We start from the raw sequence: 21,083 nt of genomic DNA on the forward strand, positions 1-21,083 counted from the left end.
GCCGAGAGGCAGCGAGCAGGACCGAGGGTCCCTGCAGCCACAGCAGAGGTGTGTTGATGGCGTCCTGCCCAGGAGGGGCCCTGCACCGGTGTCCTGGGGTGAGCGGGTGCCCGAGGGCCCTCTGTCCAGAGGTCCTCAGGCCAGAAGGAGGGTGATGGGTAGTGGTGCAGGGTCGGTGAGGCCCAGCATGGGTGGGTGGGGTGGGACGGGTGTCACCCTGGCTCCCCACTGAGGGGCTGGGTTTCCGCTGAGGGCTGGGGGGCGACTCCAGGTGTCACTAGCGAGGGAGTGAGGGCCATGCTGAGGCCAGGCTGGAGGAGGCCGAGACCGCCATGTGGCGTGGGGCAGGGACCATGCTGGGGGCAGCCTCTGGCCGGTGCCTGAGGAGTAGGGGCAGAGAGTTCCTGGGGTCTGGCTCAGGACTCGCCAGGCAGGGCAGGAGCCCAGGGCCCCAGGGGTGAGTGAGGGGTCCCAAGGGCAGGGTGCGAGCCGTGGCCCGGCTGGACGGGGTCTGAGGCCTGCTGTCCCCCCAGGCCTGGTGAAGCTGGGGATCCACTGTGTCACGTGCCAGAAGGTGGCCGTCAAGATCGTCAACCGGGAGAAGCTCAGCGAGTCTGTACTGATGAAGGTGAGGAGGGCGGGCGGGAGCCCTGCCGCTGGTGACCGTGTGGGTCAGGGGCACGAAGTTCAAGATGCTCCAAGATACCCGGGTGGGGAGCTGGGAGCTCAGGGAAGGGGACCCGGGGGTGGGCTGGCAGGGACGGGGCACAACTGGGGGCAGGGGGGGGCTGTGTGTGGCCAGGGACAGAGCATAGCTGGGGGGCAGGAACAGGGCAGAGCCAGGGAGCAGGGAGACCCCCCCGGGGGAGTCCCCAGTGACGGCGGCCCCCTGCAGGTGGAGCGGGAGATCGCGATCCTGAAGCTGATCGAGCACCCCCACGTCCTCAAACTGCACGACGTCTATGAAAACAAAAAATATTTGTAGGTATTGCTGGGTGCGGAGAGCGGGGCGGGGCCTCCTGGGGGGCAGGGCTCAGGGGGAGGGGCCTCCGGGGGGAAGTGCTCCTGGGGGCAGGGCTCCGGGGGCGGGGCCGGGGGCAGGGGTCAAGGGGCAGGAGCCACTCAGGCCCTTTCTCCTGCCCCGTGACCCTCGCGCAGCCCCAGCAGCCCCTACGTGCTCCTCACGGGCGTGGGGACCCCAGGCTGGCTGGCTGCACTGTGGCCACGGCCTGCTGTCCGGCTGCCTGAGCGTGGCTGACCTTCCGTCACCACCGAGGCCGGCGGACATCTTTCGGCGTGGGCAGTCCGCGCACGTGCCCCCTCCCGCGCGTGACCTCAGCGACCGCACCCAGGGTGGACCCAAAGGGGGCGTCGGCTCTGCTGCTGCCGCGGGCGTGGCTGGAGGCAAGGGCCCACGTCCTTCTTGGGACAGCGGCGGAGGGAGGGGGTGCGGGCAGGAGGTCCATCTGGCACCGCTCCCGCAGGCCCGCTGCTCCAGGGGCTCCTCGGGGCCTCCAGCCCGGCCCTGACTGCGCCCTGATGCACACAGGCCGGCCAGCCTGAGTGGCTCTGTCCTGGGCAGCTCTTGGGGAGCAGGGGGCCCAGCGCCCCAGCAGCAGCCCCTTCCGAGTGTTTAGTGGCAGACGGTGTGACAAGCCGCCCCCGTGGGGCCCCGGGAAAAACAGGGTCCTCGCATTAGAGGCCTGGGGGCTGAGGGAGGCAGGGGTGGTCCTGGGCCCCCGATACTGATGAGCTGGAGCTGCCATCAGAACCACGATGAGGGGCACGACCCATGGGTCTCCCCTCCTGTCCACATCACCCCCGTTGGCCTGACTGGGTTCCCACCTGCTTGTGTCTCGATGCCGGCCCGTGAGCCTGGGGTGCGGGTGGGTGCTGGGCAGGTCTTGGGCAGGTCTTGCCCACGTCTGCACAGGAGACAGTCACTTGTCCTGTTCTGATACTTATGGGGCTGATGGGCAGAGAGTGGGGCTCCTAGGGGGCCCCCTGGGATGGGCTAGAAGCAGGGAGGGGCTGGGGATGGCAGGCTAGGTGGAGGACACAGTCAAGACAGGCTGGGTGATGGGACAGGATGCTGGGAGGACACAGGCCGGCCTGGCTGCTGCTGGGCCCAGCGCCCTCCCAAGGTGCCAGGGAGGGCCGGGAGCCTGGACGTGGGAGCTCAGGCAGGGCCTCTGCCCCTGAGCTGGGGTGCCGCCTGAACCCCCTCTCAGGAACAGGGCGGGCCCCGGGAACCGCCCCTTTCCTCACTGACACCCCAGCGTGTCCCCACCCTGTGTCCCAGCCCCTTCCTCCCCCAGCTCCTCGCCACAGACGGGCTGCCCCCCCACTGGGCCCTGCATTTCTGTAAGACCAGCTCCAGGCCCGCACTCCCGTCCCTGCCTGCCGGGGTCCCACCGCATGGCTCCTGTCACCCCCTCCCGTCCCCAAGCCCCCTCAGACCGGCAGAACCACCCCTGTCCAGCTCCCACCGGGGATTCCTCAGGGTCTGTGCTCAGCCTGAGTCCCAGCTCCCCTGAGGACCGCCGCCCACCCCACCCCAGAAACCAGCCCCTCAGGCTCGACTCCAGGGAGGCTCAGCTCGGACACAGCTCCCTTCTCGGTTCAGAGGGCCATGGGGTTCACCCCCTACACCATCGAGCTGTGTTGAGCCAAGTTGGGGGCAGTCACTACCTGCTATCTGGACACCCCCAGACCTCTCCCCCCCCAGGCCCCTCCCCCGCCCAGGCCCCTCCCCCGCCCAGGCCCCTCCTCCGCCCAGGCCCCTCCTCCCACCTAGGCCCCTCCCCCACCCAGGCCCCTCCTCCCACCTAGGCCCCTCCCCTCCCCGGCCCCTCCTCCCACCTAGGCCCCTCCCCCGCCCAGGCCCCTCCCCTGCCCAGGTCCCTCCTCCCATCTAGGCCCCTCCCCTTCCCCGGGCCCCCTCCTCCCGCCCAGGCCCCTTCCCCACCCGGGTCCTCCCCCGGACCCTGCCTCGCTTCTTCCCAGACCAGCTGTGCCCTGCCCCAACCCATCCCTTTTGAGGTCCGCCCTGCTGGTGCCCGGCTCCCTCAGGGCCTGAGCATCTGACATGTCCTCGCTCATTCAGGAGCCCAGGAAGGGCCTGGAAGGACCAAACCTCAGGCTCAGGAGAGGGTCAGCTACCTCAGTGCCCCCTGGTCTTGAGGCTCAGTGTGGGTCTGTTGCCTGGGCCTGCCAGGAGGGGAGTGGCGGGCGCCCACCTGCTGAGGAGCAGCGGTGCCCTGGCTGGGTGCACCCACCCAACGCCTGCCTGCCCCCTGCAGATACCTGGTGCTAGAACATGTGTCTGGTGGAGAGCTCTTTGACTACCTGGTCAAGAAGGGGAGGCTGACCCCCAAAGAGGCCCGGAAGTTCTTCCGCCAGATCATCTCTGCGCTGGACTTCTGCCACAGCCACTCCATATGGTGTGTCCCCGCCCACCAGGTGCCCGGCCCCACCACGTGCCCCCCGCCCCTCCAGGCACCCCAGTTCAGTTCAGTCGCTCAGTCGTGTCCGACTCTTTGTGACCCCATAGACTACAGCACACCAGGCCTCCCTGTCCATCACCAACCCCCAGAGCTTATTCAAACTCATATCCATTGAGTCAGTGATGCCATCCAACCATCTCATCCTCTGTCACCCCCTTCTCCTCCTGCCTTCAATCTTTCCCAGCATCAGGGTCTTTTCCAGTGAGTCAACTCTGCATCAGGTGGCCAAAGTATTGGAGCATCAGCTTCATCATGTATCTTTCCAATGAATTTTCAGGACTGATTTCCTTTAGGATGGACTGGTTGGATCTCTGTGCAGGCACCCAGGCACCCCATTCCCCACCAAGCAGCCCCCATCCCTGCACGTGTGCCTCCCCCAGCTCTTGCATCCCCCAGCCCCTCACTGGATCAGGCAGCATATCCCTACTGACCCCCTCGGGGCATCAGAAAGCTTTCTGCCAGGTGCCCACCCAAATGTCCTTGGTGCTTTCAGAGGCCCGGGGGCCAGGGTATCCTTGGTCTGGGGGCCCCAGGTTGGTGCTGGCCCAGAGCAGGTATGAGGTGTGGTGGGGGAAGCAGGAAAGGGGAGAGACTCCAAGGAGTAAAGCAGAGCGTGCCCATCGCTGGCAGTCCTGTCCGCCCATCCTGCCACCCTGCAGCCATCGGCCTGAGGGAGACTTCCGATTGGCCGCTGGTGACATCAGCGGGCTGCGCTGCCATTGGCCTCCTGCTGTGAGGCGGGGTTTTAGGGGGGCCGCTGCGATCAGCCTCAATCCTGCCTTCCTTCCAGCCACAGGGATCTGAAACCAGAAAACCTTCTGCTGGACGAGAAGAATAACATCCGGATCGCAGACTTCGGCATGGCGTCGCTGCAGGTTGGCGACAGCCTGCTGGAGACCAGCTGCGGGTGAGCTGAGCCCCGAGCCGGCCTCCGGTCCTACACGGGCCAGGACGGTGGCCGCAGCCTGGCCCCATGGCTGCCCCGGCAGGCGGCCCAGCGGCCTGGGCTAGAGGCAGGGGCCCGGCGCCCCCGTGGGGCTGCCGGGGCAGGGATAAGGCGTGCCCCGTGGTCCTGCCTCTGCCCGCCGGCTCCTTGGGTCCCTGGCTCCCAGGAGCATGCAGAGGCTATGAGGTTGTGGGAGAACTGGCACCAAATCCCTGGAACTCCCCAGTAGGGCATCCATGTCAGGCAGAGTCTGGAGGCATGGAGCGGGGGTCACCCCACCCTCGGTCTCCACCTGCTGCCGTTCTGGGGGGCAGCCCAGAAGTCCAGGGGGTGGGATGGCCAGGGTACGGTGCGTCCTGAGCCTCCTGCCCTGACTTCGGCTTTTGCCTTCAGGTCGCCCCACTATGCCTGTCCGGAGGTGATCCGGGTAAGTAGCCACCCACCCCAGCCCCTGTCCAGACAAGGGGCCTCCCTGCCCCGGTGATTGCAGACCCCCAGGTCGGGGCCTGGCTGCCTGTTTGAGGCGCCGCCCCCGGGCCCATAGCCTCCCGGACCCTCTGTCCCCGCAAGAATTCCGGCCCTGCGCCCCCACCAACCCCAGGACTGTCCGCAGGGGGAGAAATACGACGGCCGCAAGGCAGACGTGTGGAGCTGCGGCGTGATTCTGTTCGCGCTGCTGGTGGTGAGGCGCCCCGTCGGCCCACCCCCCAACCCCTCTGCCCCCACCCCGTCCCTCTGCCCCCACACCCCCGACACCCTGCCCCGTGGGTCCGCCCGCCCTGACCCCGCACCGCCTGCAGGGGGCGCTGCCATTCGACGACGACAACCTGCGGCAGCTGCTGGAGAAGGTGAAGCGCGGCGTCTTCCACATGCCGCACTTCATCCCGCCCGACTGCCAGAGCCTGCTGCGCGGCATGATCGAGGTGGACGCGGCGCGGCGCCTCACGGTGCGTGCGCCCGGGCAGGGCCCCGTGCGCGGTCCTTCAGGGCCCGCTCCGGGGCGGGGGCGGGCGGGGAGTCAGGGTCTGGGGGGGACCAGGGTTTGGGGGGCCCCCCCGCTCTGAAAGAGGTCCAGCGCGCCCCCGTCGGGGCGGAGCGCCTCCTGCTCTCCCTTCGCCCAGCTCCCCCCAGCTCTGCCCGCGCCCCGCTGCCCGCTGCTCCCCTCCCTCCGCCCCTCCCTGAGCCCCGGGGGGCTCCTGCTGCCCACCCCGCAGCGCCTTACCCCTGCTTGCAGCCCCGCTCCCCCTAGCTCCCCGCCGTCTCCGGGGAGGCCTGTCCTCTCCCCCGTGGGTAGGTAGGGTCAGGGCACTAGCCAGGCGTCTGGGATGGCCCCTTTCCGTGAGCCCGTGAGCCCCCGCCGGCCCCGCGCTCCCTCCCGCCCCCGGCTCCACACCTGTCTCCGGCCCCCCCCCACCCGCCCGCTCCTTCCCCGCTGTCTGTCTCACTCCTCGCTCAGCCTCCAGCCCCGCCCCTCTGCTCCTGCTCCTCTGGCCTCCTAACGCGGCCTCCGCTCCTTCCTCGTACTAACTCCCTGTTTCTCTTTCCTTGTAGCTAGAGCACATTCAGAAACACATATGGTATATGTAAGTAGCTTTTCCTGCCCTCATCGCCCGCTTTGCCTGCCTCTGTGGCCCGAAGGGCCCGCTAGGGACGGCGGGGGGAGGGCCCGGCCCAGCGCAGGCCTGCCTCCAGCCTCGGGCCCCCGGGCCAGCTCTCGGGGACCCTGGCCAGCCCGTGCTGGGCACAGGCAGGACGCAGGAGATGTGCAGGGGCCGGGCGCAGGGAGAGCAGCAGGACTCAGGCCCAGGGCCGGGGAGCGGGCGAGGAGCCTCGGGTGCTGCCGGAGGGAGTGACCGGGCCCTGTCCCCGCAGAGGAGGCAAGAACGAGCCGGAGCCGGAGCAGCCTGTCCCTCGCAAGGTGCAGATCCGCTCCCTGCCCAGCCTGGAGGACATCGACCCCGACGTGCTGGACAGCATGCACTCGCTCGGCTGCTTCCGGGACCGCAACAAGCTGCTGCAGGACCTGCTGTCCGAGGAGTGCGTCCGGGGGCCTGCCCGGGGGCGGGGGCGCCAGCCTGCGGGGACCCCATCCAGCCTCCCGGCGCCTCTCACCCTCTGCAGGGAGAATCAGGAGAAGATGATCTACTTCCTCCTCCTGGACCGGAAAGAGAGGTACCCGAGCCACGAGGATGAGGACCTGCCGCCCAGAAACGAGATAGGTACGGGGTCCCGGGGCCGCCCGCGCCGCCCCTGCGGACTGCCGGCCCTGACCCCGCTCTGCACGCAGACCCGCCCCGGAAGCGTGTGGACTCCCCGATGCTCAACCGGCACGGCAAGCGGCGGCCCGAGCGGAAGTCCATGGAGGTGCTGAGCGTCACGGACGGCGGCTCCCCCGTGCCTGCACGGCGGGCCCTGGAGATGGCCCAGCACGGCCAGAGGTGCGTGCCTCCTGCCGCCCCGGCCAGGCGGCGCAGGGCCGGGCCTGGCTCCTCTCTGCACCCCGCCCTGGGGCTGGGCTGAGGCTGCTGCGTGGCACTGCGCTGAGCTGTGCCTGGGGAGGTGTCGGGGTAGGGGGCGCCTGCATGGGCTGCACTGGCTGCACTGGGCTGGGCTGGCTGGCTGAGCTGAGCTGGACTGGGCTGGCTGAGCTGGAATAAGGTGATCTGGGCTGAACTCTGCGCCCCAGCAGACTGGGCTGGGTTGGGCTGAGAGGGGCAGGGCTTTGCTTGGTTGGCCTGGGTCAGGCTGGGTTGGGTGAGGCCACCCTGGACAGAGCTGGGCTGGAGTGGATTAGACTGGGCAGGGCCGGGGAGGGCTGGGCGGAGGTCAGCTGTGTTCAGAGCCGCAGCCCAGGAGGCTTAACCCCGATTGATGCTGAGCCCGTGTTTGGGTCAGCTGTGGCCAGGCAGGGGTCAGGGATGTGGAATCTTGGGGTGGGGAGTCTGGGCCCCCCGAGGAGGGGTGAGCATCAGGGCCCTGCAGAGCCTCTGCTGTTCCCGGGATGCTGGGCGAGACCAAGCCTCCCTGCCCAGGTAGGGCCTTCAGCCCTCGGGGAGGCCCCAGGGCGGAGGCTTCGCGGGATGTGTCACCTCTGGAGCCCCGGCCACACCGGTCAGCTGGGTGCTCGGCGCTGGGGCCAGCCAGGCCTCTGAGGAACTGCAGGCTGCGGGCCGCCGTCAGGATTAATCGGGCCATCGACCCATCAGCCACGGCCCCACCCCCGGCGGTCCCAGCCCCCAGCCTCTGGCGTCCCAGCCTCTGGGGCCCTCTAAGGTCTGCCGGCCACCGTGGTCCACTGCTCGCGGCCTCCTGCCCCAGGGTGGGGGGCGGGGAGGAGCAGGAGGAAGGTCCTGCTTGGCGGGGCACCTCTCCTGGAGGCGCCGTCCTTCCTGAGCCTTGCACTGGCTTCCGGCTCCACAGCTGCGGGCAGGCTGGGGGCTCGCCAGCCTCCCCCCGCCCTGTACACCCCACCTTCGGCCGTCCTGGCTTCCACTCTGCCTTTCAGGCCCGCGTGCCTCAGGGGCGCGGGGGGCTGGGGCAGGGTCAGGGGTCAGCCATCCCAGGGGTCACTCCCTGGAAAGCCGACCCTCCTCACCCCCCGCACTTTCTGCTCCATCTCAGAGGCTGCCCCCCCTGGCTTGGGCCCTTGTTGAGGTGACAGGCCGCACCCCTGGGGCGGCACCAGGTGTCCCCTAAGGCCGCCCTGCCCATCAGGCCGCCGGATGTGCTGCGCCTGCCTGGCCGGCCCTCCTGTGCGCCTGGCCTCGGCCGGCGGGCTGTGCCCAGCTCGGAGGTGTGGAGGGCCGGCCTCCTGGGCCGCCTGGCGGGGCCGCAGCAGTAACTCTGTTTTCTCACTTTGTTCCTGCTGTAGTAAAGCAATGTTCAGTAAAAGCCTGGATATCGCTGAAGCCCACCCCCAATTCAGCAAAGAAGACAGGTATACACCCTGCCCCCCCCATCCCCCGCCCCAGCCCCACAGACAGCGGCGGGCCTGGGGGCAGGGCTGGGCCTCGGGTGGCCACCCGCCTCTGGCGAGGGAGCCTTCCCGTGAGCCGGGGGGAGGGCTGGTCAGCTGAGGCTGACGCCCAGGAGGAGGAACGCGGCCCCCTAGGAGGGCCAGGAGACCCGGGCTCTGCCCACCCCAGGCCCTGGGCTGTCCTCGGCTGTGGTCAGCGGGCCTCTGGGCCTGTTTGGCTCCCCTTCCCCACTCCACACTGGCCTGTGTCCGGGGGCCGCCCGGCTGTCCACACGGACCAGAGTGGAGGTGGTCGCCCCGGACGCTGCAAGCTCCCCAGGAAGGAGCAGGGACTGTGCGGGTCCCAGGAGGCCCTGCACGCCACCCAGCCGTCCAGGCCCCCGGCGCCCCGCCTGCAGGGCCCACTGCCCTGCAGCGCCCATGGCGGGGCCTCGCTTGGCCCCGGGCCCCCCGGCTCCCCCTCCGTGCCCCCTCCCACCCCGGCTGCTCTGCACTGGCGTGTCCTTCCCGCAGCTCAGCTTCCAGGCTTAGACAGCAGGGCGTGGACGCGGCCCGTCTCTCTGCCGCTGCTTCTCTGCTTCCTTCATGCTGAGCAGCAAGCTCGCAGCTGCTGCCCCTGCCGGCCGTGGTGCAGGGTGGGCCCCCGCTGGGACCGCCAGTGGGCGCTCCGTTCTCACGTCTGAGGGCTTCGGGCCCTGCCCGGCGGACATGGGCGGACTGGGTTGGGGCTGCCGAGGGCAAGGTGCCGGCTCCGTGGCTGCGTCGGGTCGGAGGGTCGTCGCCGTGGGGCTCCAGCCCATGGGTGCCGGGGGCCTGGCCAGCGGGGCCCGGCTCTTCCCTGAGGCCCAGGGGCTGGCTGCGGCGAGGGCGGTGTGGCCGGGCGGGCGGTGTGGCCGCCCTTCACTCTGTTCTGTCCTCTTCTCTCCTGTGGCTGTCTCGACCCCTCCGGTTTCCTTCCTCTAAGGATGGCCGGTGCCGGCGCCCAGGGGTGAGCGGGCGTCTCCTTTCCCTCAAGGCCACGTGGGTGGTGGAGCAAGGCCCGGCAGGCCCGGCCCTAACCCGAGAGGTGTCCAGTTTCTGCCCCGAGGGGGCAGTGGCCGCAGTGGTCTCTGCCGGGTGTGCTGGCCAGTGACCTCTCTGTGGTCGTGCCCAGGCCTAGTCTACAGGCCACACGGGGCTGGGGTGGACAGAGTCCACGTCCCTGCTGACGGCCGTCACAGGCGCCGTGCAAACGAGGAGGGGGCGGTGGGCGGCTCTTGGCCACACGGGTGGGCTGTGGGCATGGAGGGGCTGGGCTGGTGCCCAGGCGCCAGGGGGTGAGGCGCTCGGCAGAGTGCAGGACTCTGGGTCTGCGACAGCTCAGCCTGGAGGTTCAGCTGGGCTCGGGTCAGTGGGTGTGTGGAGAGGGGGCCCTGGGAGCCTCGCCTCCCACATCCCTCTGCTCATCAGGCTCGAGAGCCGTGCTGAGGGCCCCTCTCTGCCCTCTGGGCCTGGGGCTTTGGGCCTCGGATGTGGGGCAGCTTTTGCGTGGGGGGAAGAGGAGCCCCCAGGCCGCTGGCTGCACCATGGGGCTCCGATGACCCCCAGGGGCCCGGGCCCTCCTGGGCCTGGTGCGAGGCGGGGGGCACGGCAGGCCCGCCCTGGGCACTGCCAGGCCTGCGCTGGGCCGGGGCCGCCTGAGGGGCGAGGCGCCGGGAGCGCCCCGTCTGAGCCGCCTGCGCGCCTGTGTCCCCAGGTCCAGGTCCATCAGTGGGGCCTCCTCGGGCCTGTCCACCAGCCCGCTCAGCAGCCCCCGGGTGAGTGACCCCGCCCAGCAGGGCGCCCCCAGGGCGGGGGGCGGTCGGGCGGACCCCCATCCTGCCTGCTGCTCTGGGGGCTCTGGCTGCTCTGCTAACGGCACGTTTTCTGTTTTGTTTTCTCGTTTGTCGGTTTCTTTTGTGGCGAATGCTCCCCCACCCGCCTGCCCCCTTCTCCTGCCTGGGGTCCTCCTCGCGCTGTGTGTACTTGCCGGGGGCGGGGCCTGCGGGGGCGGGGCATGCGGGGGCGGGGCATGCGCTGGGCTCTGGGAGGCCCCTTGCTCTCCCCTGTGGCTCCTGCCTGCCCTGTAGCCTATTAGAAAGTTCGTCCTGCCTCCCCCGCCCCCCGAGCTCCCCTTTGTGGCCTGCCCCTCGGCCACCTCCGCGGAGCCTGAAGCTTGCCGGAGCGCCTCCCGGCCCGGACACCTCCTCCCTCCACAGGCCGCCCCGCGGCCCAACCCCAAGACCCAGACCTTGCCGAGCAAGGCCAAGCTGACCGACAAGCCGCTGCAGGGCACCAAGTCCAACCCACTCCCGGCTGGCACCCAGGCCCAGCCCCTTGTCCCAGGGGGCCTCAGCCCCGAGCCGGCCCTGCCCCCGGGCCCACCCGCCCTGCCATCGCCTGCCCGGCTCCCAACCCCCGGGACTGAACCGAACACCAAATCTGTCCCCACTATACAGGTGACCCCTCACCCCTCTCCAAGGGGCAGTCCCCTCCCTACCCCCAAGGGGACGCCTGTGCACACGCCCAAGGAGAGCCCGGCGGGCACGCCCAACCCCACGCCGCCGTCCAGCCCCAGCGTGGGAGGGGTGCCCTGGAGGACGCGGCTCAACTCCATCAAGAACAGCTTCCTGGGGTCGCCCCGCTTCCACCGCCGGAAACTGCAAGGTGAGAGTGGCCAGACACAGCAGGGGGCCAGTGGGGGGAGCTCAGGAGGGAGGGTGGGGGGCGGGCTTGGGAGAGTGGGGGGGGCGGAGGCCCTGTCCATCCTGGCCAGCAGAGCACACCAGCCGCACCGTGTCAACGGGCAGGGCATGGGGGGCGTGGCCACCTCCTGGAGACAGCAAGGCCCTTTGGAGGCCAGAGAAGGCAAAGCCTGGTTTCAGCACCAGGAGACTGGACAGCTCCCTGTGCCCGTGGCCTTGCTGGGGGCGGGGCGGGGCGGTCACCGCGCTCTCTCCCTGTCTCGTGTGCAGTTCCGACGCCCGAGGAGATGTCCAACCTGACCCCGGAGTCGTCCCCAGAGTAAGTGGCCCTGCTCAAGCTCGAGTGTGCGCTGCTGGCTCCTTCCCGCTGCTGTGGAGTGTGTGGGCATCCGGGATGGACCCTGGGTGTCAGGCCAGGGTCACTAGGGTGCTGGGGCCGCCTGTGTCTCCACCTTTGAGTGCCAGGGCAGGTGCGGGGCCAGGGCGGTGACACGGCCTTGCCCAGGTCTGCTCCGAAGCCGCAGCTCAGGGGACAGGAAGTGTGGGTGGCAGGGACGGCACAGCCGCGCTTCAGAGTGACCATCCGCTCCTGCTGCGAGCCACGGGCTCCACGCGGGGAGGCTGGCGGGCCCCGAGCCCCTGGGGGCCAGCTGTGAGGTGCCTGTAGGAAGGGCCTCCGCCCACGGTCCCACGAGAGGCGGAAGCGCGGCCTTGAGGCGACAGGGAGGCAGTGCTGCGCTGGACGTCTGGACACAAGTCCCTGTGTCTGGGGCCCAGACCCCCAAGAGGCCCCAGCCTCTTCTCCCTTCACTGTGTGAACGAGACCTGTGGCGTGGCCATGGGCAGGGTCGCCGTGACCTCACTGCAGGAGAAGCTCTGTCACCACAGCATCGAGACCCCACGTGGGCCTGTGGACACAGTGCCGGGGTGGAGCCGGAGGGCCACCAGCCCCAGATGCAGGGCCTCGGGGCCTCTGGGACCCCCCGTTGGTGTCCCTTCGGTCAGGATTTCCTGCCGTCATCAGCAGCTCTGGCAACCACGTTTGTAACTTGTTAGGTTTTCTAGAAAAGCTTAAAAAAAAGTCTACGCAGAGCAGCAGACAGCACCGTGCAGGCGGCCCACAGCCTCGCGCCCACTCTCAAGACCTGGAGGCCTGGTCCCCCCGCAAGGGCCCTGGCTGGCACCTGCCCCCCACCCAGTGGGTGTGGCTGACGGGGGAGCAGACGGGTGGCCCTGGGGTCAGGGGCATCCCCGGCACCCGCTCCTCATGAGGTTGCGGTCTTCGGCCGGGAGACATCGCCTCCACGTGGTCGCAGCCTCGGTCCGTCGTGTGTACGCAGCATTCACACCCGGCCTGCACGATGGCCCAGGCTCTCAGCTCCAGGGGCGGGAACCAGGCCGGCACCTCATCTCGGGCCGGGAGCTCTGTCTCCTCCGGGAGGCCCAGCCTTTGCTCTCAGCGCCTTCCCCCAGCGGGTGAGGCTGAGTCCGCGTCAGCACGTGTAAGAGCTGCTATCAGACAACACGCCTTCACCAACAGGCCCAGCCGGGCCCGAACTGAACCACACAGGCCTTCCCAGCCCCTCAGGCTGCTGTCAGACCCGGCGCTGAGTGCACAGCTGAGCGCTCCCGTTACTCAGTCTTGTCATCGAGGGAGACGGGGCGCTGGCCCCCACCGCGGGCTCCAGAGCCACCTCCTGGCCCTTGTCTGAACTTGAGGCCCACGGAACTCTGGACGCGCCGACAGCTGCAGAGCCAGCAGGGTGTGCGAAAGGAGGCGAAAGTGGCCGGCGATCGCCAGGGGCCGGGAAGGGCAGGTCTCTGCCTCGGAGGCCACACCCAGAGGCCGGCTCCGGCCCCACAAGTGGACACGGCCTTTGTGGGCAGGCTGCCTGCCGCCACAGCGTTGCCACGGGCCCCAGAGCCAGCTCCGGAAACGGGCAAGAGAAAGGGGAGACGCACAGGAGGACGCCCTGCGAGCTGAAGACCTGCTCACGCTGCCAGCGCCACCCGAGCAGTACTGGCCTGGGCGGGGCCCCTGCTTGTGGAGCCCTGGCTGTGTCCGCGGCTGAGCTCCTGGCATCGGGCAGGCGCTCCCACCAGCTCTCGTCCACCCGCCAGCCTCGGGGTCAGGCCCCGCTCCACAGCGTTGGTCAGTGATGGTCATCTCAAGGCCCATCCAGGGCTCCGTCCACCTCCAAGCTCAGCTGGTCACCAGCAGGATTCAGGCTCCTGACTGCACAGGCCTCCCCATCCCGTCCGTCTGTCCTGCTGTGTCTAACCGTGTCAGTTTGTCCACACAAGGTGGAGGCCCCTGGCCAGGGGGAGGCCGGCCTTTCAGAGCCTGATCTCGGGGGAGAGGCCCGCTGCCCTCCTGCTCAGAAGCGAGTCCCAGCCTTGTCCACCGTGGGAGAGGCCCGCATGGGCTGAATGTGGGAGGCAGGACGTGTGCGCTGAGGGGGCGGCCCAGCCCAGAGGGGGGCCTCGGACGCGGCAGAGGGACAGGGGACGATGGGCAGGGCAGGCTGGGTGCCCGTGAGGTGCAGGCTCTCGTGCGAGAGGGTGCTGCCGCCCTGGGTCCCTGGGGTGGCCCCTGCCCTGCCCCACGCAGCAGCTCGGCCCCCTGGGGTCTGAGCGAGCTCCGTGTTCCAGGAGTGATCTGGGCGGGGCGGCAGGCACCAGCCCCCGGGCACAGAGGGAGGGCAGGTGGCATCCGGGCCCCAGCCCCCATTTCTGCCTCCGTCCCTGTCCCCCACCCCAGGCAGATATGCACAGGGTCCCCCACCTGCCCCACCCACACAGCCCCCGATGGGCACCTCTCCCTGGGAGCTGCAGGGAGGCCGCTCCACAAGTCGCCCCCAAATAGCAGCGTAACGCAAGGCTAGGGTCGAGGTGTGCTCAAGGGCAGGGCGCCCCCCACTCTCCCCTCCTCCCCTCCTGACGGGGTGTCAGCAGGTGCTGCCCACACCCAGGCGGGAGGGGGTGGCCGCAGGACCACCTTGAGGGCTGCGGGCCTCGGGGCGGGGCTGGTCAGGGTCAGGATGGAGGGACGGTTAGGGTGGGGAGTCACTCAGGATAGTGGAGTCCAGATGGGGTCACAGTCACGGCTGGGATGGGGGTCAGGATGGGTGGGGTCAGAGCTGTGGGGTCACAGTCATCATGATGGGGTCAAGGCACGGGCTGTGGGATGAGGGTCAGGATGGGGTCAGAGGTCAGGGTCAGGATGGGGGGTCAGAGCTGTGTGGTCACGGTCACTGTGATGGGGTCAAGGCACGGGCTGTGGGGTGAGGGTCACGATAATGGAGTCAGAGATCAGGATCAGGATGGGGGGGTCAGGACTGTGGGGTCACAGTCACGGCTGGGGTAGGGGTCAGGGTCAGGATGGGGTCAGGGCTGTGGGGTCACGGTCACCGTGATGAGGTCAAAGCTGGAGCTGTGGGCCGAGGATCAGGATGATGGGGTCAGAGGTCAGAGGATGGTGGGGTTCAGGGCTGTGGGGTGAGAGTCAGGATGGTGGGGGTCAGGGCTGTGGGCTGAGGGTCAGGATGGTGGGGCCAGGGAAGGGGTCCAGTTATGACAGCGAGCTGCCTGCAGCCCGGGGGGTGGACAGGCCAGCGCTCAGCTTGGCTGGCATGCCCTGAGCTGACCAGCCGTCTGCCCGCACCCAGGCTCGCCAAGAAGTCCTGGTTCGGGAACTTCATCAGCCTGGAGAAGGAGGAGCAGATTTTCGTGGTCATCAAGGACAAGCCGCTGAGCTCCATCAAAGCCGACATCGTCCACGCCTTCCTGTCGGTGAGCCTCTCGCCACGAGGTCCCTGACCCTGGGACCCCGGCCTGGGCAGGGCCAGGGGGGCGGGAGACGGGTGTCCCCTGGGGAGGGCCCAGGCCAGGTGTGGGGGTGCCTCCGGGGACCCCTCACTGAGGTGGGGTGATGCACAGCCACTCTGAGGAGGGGCCTGCGTCCTCGTCGTGGGGCGGGGGGCTCTGCAGGTCTGGGGGATTCGCCTGGGGCCTCGAGACTGTCCCCGGGAGCCTGGCACCCTGTCCTGTGTGCCCGCTGCCTGCCTCCTGCAGCCCCGCGCCCCTCCGTGCAGAGGCTGCTCAGCCTGACCAGAGCCACAGGCCTGCATCCAGCAGAGCCGGGCCTCGACCCTGGGGGTCGTGTCCCCTACACGCGGCCCAAGCTCTGGCCTGGCCTCTCCCCTCCCACCGCTTGAGCCCTGCTTTCTGCCCTGTGTCGGGGTCCACCTGCCTGAGGCAGAAAGCCCCCGCTGCTGGGGCCTGGGGGCCGGGGGGCGGGCGGCTCCACGAGGGGAGGTCGCACTCACGCGGCCTGCGCCCACAGATCCCCAGCCTCAGCCACAGCGTCATCTCCCAGACGAGCTTCCGGGCTGAGTACAAGGCGACGGGGGGCCCGGCTGTGTTCCAGAAGCCGGTCAAGTTCCAGGTGGACATCACGTACACAGAGGGCGGGGCCGCGCAGAAGGAGAACGGCATCTACTCGGTCACGTTCACGCTCCTGTCTGGTGAGCCGCTGGGGAGGCCCGGGGCTGCCCCCTGGGCGCGGGGCTGCAGCGTGGGGGTCCCCGCTGGCCCTGCCCCTCACCCGCCCTGTCTCCCCCAGGCCCAAGCCGCCGCTTCAAGAGGGTCGTGGAGACCATTCAGGCCCAGCTGCTGAGCACACACGAGCAACCCTCTGCCCAGCACTTGTCAGGTGAGGGAGGGGCCCGGCTCGGCGGCCCGAGGGCTGGGGACGGGGTGCGGCCCCTCTGCGAGCCGCCTGGCCCACAGCCACGCGCCCCCAGGGAGCAGGGCGCTCCCGCATAGCGGCGTCTCTGCACACCAGGGAGGTAGGGCCGCACGCCACACTGAAAGGCGCCTCTTGTCCACTGTAGAACCCCCCCCGCCAGCTCCAGGACTAAGCTGGGGTGCTGGGCTTAAGGGCCAGAAGGTGGCCACCAGCTACGAGAGTAGCCTCTGACGCTGGCAGGTAAGGTGTCCGGCCCCACCGCCGGGGCAGGGAGGGGGCTGTGGGCAGGTCCTCTGCGAGAGCCAGGCCGGCCCGAGGAGGGCGCCCTGCGCCCACCCATACATCCAGCAGCTGCCTCCCGGCCCTGGACAGGCCATGCGGGCCCAGCACCCAGCTGAGCAGCTGGACACGGGGCAGCCCGGCCCCTGGCCAGCGAGAGCGGGCTCCTCTGGAGTGACCGAGGTCCTGCCGGGGCCCTGCGCCCTTGGGGTCCCCCAGAGAGCATCCTCCAGGGCGGGGGGTGGTACCCACTCTGGTACCCTCTCTGGCTGATGTGAGGGGCTGTCTGCCACCCACCCTCCCCTAGACGGGCAGGACATGGGGGCCTGAGGTCCAGGCGAAGCAGGGGTCGCCCAGTGGTCCTAGAGGGGGCACACAGGGGCTGGCGTTGCCCAGGCCTGCAGCGCTGGAGGCCCGGGAGCCTGCGGGTCAGCAGGGCTGGGCCCTGGCGGGGAGGGGGCTGTGGCTGCGTGGGTGCGGGTGAGCCCTGGGGCTCGTGCACGATCGGTGAGCAGCGTGTCAGGGAGGGCATGTGGCGCGGGTTTGCGGCAGGAGATGCCAGCTGACCGCGAGGCCGTGTGGGGCCTGGGGAGCGCAGGGTCCAGCCCAGAGCCCCCTTCTCAGGGCCCCCGTGGCCAACCGTCTGTGCTTGTGTGTGGGGTCCTAGAGGCCGAGCGGCCCCCGTCCATCCCGCCCCACCATGCTCATTTCATCGTCTGTGTTCCACCTTCGCCTCTTTGTCACGTGTGCCCCTCTGGTGGGGGCTGGGGCTGGATGGAGGGCTCTGACCCACGGAGGGGGCCCACTCCCCCGGCCCTGGGAGCTGGCTGGCCTGGGGGCTGTGCCTTTAATGCCCCTACCTCAGAGGAGGCAGCGCTCCCAGGGGGAGGCCGAAGCTGAGGCAGGACAGCTTGTCCGGGGAAGCGAGCAGGGGCCTGGCGAACTGCCTGGAGGACAGGGACACGGGCTCTCTGCGCTCCTGGCCAGGCAGAGTCCCGCCCTAGGGGGCCCCCTCCCGCCAGCCAGTGTCCCCCGCGCTAGGCGCCGGCCCAGGAACAAACCTGGTGGACCGACCCTTTTTGCAGGGCCCCACCCCCGCGCCAGCTCTGGGTCTGAACCGCCTCCCTGGAGACTGCTGGGTGCCAGCTCTGGGCCAAGCCCGTCTGCCCTGCCTTCCTTCAGGGAGCCCTGGACCTGGGGAGCCCAGGCTGGGACCCCAGCCCCTCCCCCAGGGCCCTTACCTGGTCCCTCCCTCTCATACTGGACTCGCTCATCCAGAGAGCTCATTCCTAAAGCCACTGGATGTGGGGAGGGGGCAGAAGCTGGGGTCCCTCTGGGGCACCAGGCTGAGACCTGGTATCCACTCCAGCAGGGCCCCACTGCAGCCCAGGGAGGGGCCCTTAGAGGGCCTGGCTGCCTTCCCCACCCCCAGCCCACCCGGCCTGGCCCAGCAGAGGGTGGAGAGAGTCGGGAACGGGGTGCCTCCCTGAGTCTGGGGCTAAGGGGCACCTTGTAGCCACCACGTTAAAGAGTGTGAGTGGTAGGCTGAGGACCCAAAGGTGGCCTGCACAGACCCTAGCCAGAGGCCTGGACCTCTCAGCTTCTAAGCGAGTGCCCTGGACCCAGAGTCAGAGGGGAGGGAGGGCCAGGCATGACCCCTCAGTGCCCAGGAGAGGGGTCCCACTCTCCGCTGCCCTCTGCCGAGCCCTGTGCAGCTCCGGCAGGAATCTCCTCGCTGAGCCCCGGATTCCATGTTCTGGCGCCTCTCTGAGCACCCGCCCTCTTAGCCCGCCTGCGTTAGCTCCACCCCTTGGCCACAGCCCCGCCCACCCTTGGCCACGCCCTATGCCCCCGCCCCTCCCGGGGCCCCGCCCCCTCCCAGGGCCCGGCCTGAGGCTGCCCCCCAGCTCGAGGTCTGAGCTGGAAGCTGTGTTCACACGTCTCCCCTCCTCTCTCCGTTCTGTGCTCCAGACACCACTAACTGTATGGAAATGATGACGGGGAGGCTTTCCAAATGTGGTAAGAACCCCTCACGCGCACCTGGGCCCCCCAGCCTGTCACCCCATTGCTCACCCCCGCACCCCCTGCAGCCTGCTCCTGGCGGGTGCTGCCCCCACCCCCGGCTGTCCTGGGGTCCCTGTGTACCTGAGGGGCCTGGACACGCACACGTGGCCGCGCTTGCCCCCAAGGCGTCCGGCTGTGCCCAGCACCCCCGCTCTGCCACCAGCCGCCTCCCTCACTCAGCTCCCACAGCGGTCGCAGGCCCGGCCCAAGATCAGGGCAGGCCAGGGAGGGACTCCAAGACTTAGGGTAGGAAGGGGCGCCTCGGCCCCAAGGCCAGCAAGGCTCCCAGCTGCGGGCTCCGGCCCCAGGTCAGGGCGCCCCTGGGCTGCAGGCTTGGGTCAGGCCCTCTGCCACTGGACGGGGCGGGACAGGGCTCCTGCTGTTCATCTTTGGAGCAGAGATGGGGGTCCTGCCTGTTCTTGCCCAGGTGGGGGCCTGGCTTAGGAGGAGGGCCTGCGGTGCCCCAGGGCCAGGACCACAGGGCCCCTGTGGGGCTGGGCCCCCACGGCTGCCCCTTCCTTTTCCCTCGGGACGGTCTCTCCGGGACCAGGGCCCCCACTCTGGCTGCCTGCCCCAGCCCTCACCACACCCAAGCTCCATGCCTGTCCACTGATCCATCCGTCTGTCTGTCTGCTGCTGACCTCTGTGTCCACGCTGTGCCACCCGGGTTGGCCAGGGGCGGGGCTCCAGGCCTCCCAGGAGGAGTGTGACGGGCACACTGGCTCCGGCCTCCAGTCCCCGGGTCCCGCCCAGCCCTGGCCTTCCAGCCGCTGAGGACTCAGGGTGACGGGAGGCCTGGTGGAGGAGGAGGGTCCCCGCCGGCCTGGGCCCCAGCCCGCCGCCCGGAGGCCTCGAGCCCCCGGCCGCCAGCCCCGCTTGCTGCCGCGGCCCCGCGCCCGCGCAGACGCCCTAGTGGGCCCCTGGCTCATTCGTCTATTGTTCTCTCTCTTCCCTCCCTCCCTCCTTTTCTCTCTTTTCTTTTTTTCTTTTGTCTTCTGTTCTGTGCACCCAGGCAGCCCATTGAGTAACTTCTTTGACGTAATTAAACAACTTTTTTCAGACGAGAAGAACGGGCAGGCGGCCCAGGCCCCCAGCACGCCCGCCAAGCGGAGTGCCCACGGCCCACTCGGGGACTCCGCGGCCGCTGGCCCCGGCCCTGGAGGGGACGCCGAGTACCCAGCGGGCAAGGACACGGCCAGGACGGGGCTGCCCGCCGCCCGCCGGGAGCAGCCTTAGACAGACACATAGCCCCCTCCCCTCGTGCAGCCCGCTGCCCGCCCACCCGCCCGGGTGGACCCAGGGCCACGCCCGTCTGTCCGTCTAGACTGTCGTGAAGCCGGGGAGGAAAGGAAAGGGGGCCCCGGGGTTCGCAGCCCAGGCCGGGCCGACCGGGCCCGCTCTCTCTTTCTCTTGCTCTCTCTCTCTGCCTGTCTCTGACAACGCCACTGTCTCCACTCTGATACCAGGAATTATCCCGAAAAGTTAACATGTCACCTCCACGAGGCCGCCCTCCGTGCTCTCCGCCGGACTCCGGCTGACCGAAGGCAGCTGCCGCAGACCCGCCCTCTCCTCCCGCCGCCTGCCCGCCCGCCTGCCCGCGCGGCAGCTCTGCCCAGTTTCAGCTCCGCATGGCCATGGGGAGGAGGACCCAGGCCCCCAACTGGACGCGCGCTGACCAGCGCCCTCGGCGGGTCCAGCCGGCCTCCGGGGCGGGCCCGAGGGGGCGAAGCAGTCGTCTCGCCCTGCCGCCTCGGCCTCTCCCTGGCGCGCCCCCCCCCACCCCGCCGCTCCTCGTCCATGCACCTCAGCGCCGCCCACCTGACCCGCCGTGTCCCACCCCCAGCTCCGTGGGGGCCGCAGGTGGAAAGAGACCCAGGGCCCAGCGTGCCCGCTGCCCCGAGGCTGGCCGAGATCAGTATTATTTATTTGCTGTTTTAACTTATTGAGTTTCTTCTCTGTTCAGGGAAGGGGCAGCAGCAGCGCCGTCCTGCCGTCTGTCCGTCCGTCTGTCTGTGTGTGTGCGTGTGTGTGTCTTGGGCAGGGTGGGGTCTGGGCCGAGGTGCCCCGTGGACAGAGCCGTCGGGGTGCTGGGGGCAGCCGGCCGGTGCAGTGCCGGCAAGCTACTGTAAACTTTAAAGAATTCCTGCAAGATATTTTTATAAACTTTTTTTCTTGGTTGTTTTTGGAGAAGGGTGTTGGGGGTGGGGGCGGGCCGCGGGTCAGGGCTAGACTTGGAGTTCGGTTCTTTCTATACACACACATATAAATATATTTAGAGAACGGCGTGGTTCGCTCTGTCCCAGGTTCGGTCCGAGGAGACGTGACTCCATCCTGGGGGGCCCGGGCCAGGCCCCATCTTGGTTTTGTGTCCGAGTGTGGGACCTGGGGAAGGCCCGAGTTGGCCCCCTACACATAACATGCAAGACAGCAGGGGCATTGCAGGCTTTTTTTTTTACTAAAATGACAAAAAGTTAAAAAAAAAAACAACCAAGGACAAAGAGAAAGGCAGCGAGTCCTTGCGTCCGGAGGGCCGCGGCGGCAGGCGGGGTTGCATGCCCTGGCCGCCACACGTCCACCTCGCGTCCACCTGCCTGCTCGCCCGTCGTGGACACATTTTAATGCTTCTGTTCCATTGACCCCGCCCCAGGCTGGGGTCTCAGTACATAACAAAAAACGAAACACCTATAACAGCAAAAGCCACGCGGTCCCCGTGGGAGGGGCCTCTCCAGAGACGAGGACCGGGAAGCAATACTCTTGTTAGCCTTCCTCTTTTGTACTCGGACACACAGACGTCACGGAAACGGACGCTCCCACCCCGTGTACCCCCATCAAATAACTG

General features: G+C 69.0%; 1 protein-coding gene across 1 annotated transcript; it reads left to right on the forward strand.

Moving 5' to 3' along the window:
- Positions 1-332: 332 nt before the first annotated feature.
- Positions 333-19,754, forward strand: BRSK2 (BR serine/threonine kinase 2). The gene is made up of 21 exons (XM_070358978.1): positions 333-387; positions 534-628; positions 896-981; positions 1,277-1,404; positions 3,254-3,443; positions 4,297-4,413; positions 4,846-4,879; positions 5,066-5,134; positions 5,253-5,399; positions 6,004-6,035; positions 6,325-6,489; positions 6,574-6,671; positions 6,740-6,890; positions 10,164-10,224; positions 10,906-11,113; positions 11,422-11,470; positions 14,820-14,943; positions 15,497-15,677; positions 15,776-15,865; positions 18,152-18,199; positions 19,305-19,754. Exons 1-21 carry the CDS (start codon positions 333-335, stop codon positions 19,478-19,480), a joined length of 2,304 nt encoding a protein of 767 aa, XP_070215079.1. The 3' UTR covers positions 19,481-19,754.
- The last annotated feature ends 1,329 nt before the right edge of the window (positions 19,755-21,083 follow it).

Source organism: Bos mutus, chromosome 22 (genome assembly GCF_027580195.1).
Source record: "Bos mutus isolate GX-2022 chromosome 22, NWIPB_WYAK_1.1, whole genome shotgun sequence".
NCBI classification, from domain to species: domain Eukaryota; kingdom Metazoa; phylum Chordata; class Mammalia; order Artiodactyla; family Bovidae; genus Bos; species Bos mutus.

Bases quoted from the DNA above. Each gene is read 5' to 3' on its own strand.
- BRSK2 (XM_070358978.1), top strand. From the start codon at position 333: ATGTGGCGTGGGGCAGGGACCATGCTGGGGGCAGCCTCTGGCCGGTGC. The intron at 1,405-3,253 runs GCAAGGGCCCAC...GCTGAGGAGCAG, and splicing joins TGCCGCGGGCGTGGCTGGAG to CGGTGCCCTGGCTGGGTGCA. The intron at 18,200-19,304 runs GTAAGAACCCCT...AACTTTTTTCAG, and splicing joins GGGGAGGCTTTCCAAATGTG to ACGAGAAGAACGGGCAGGCG.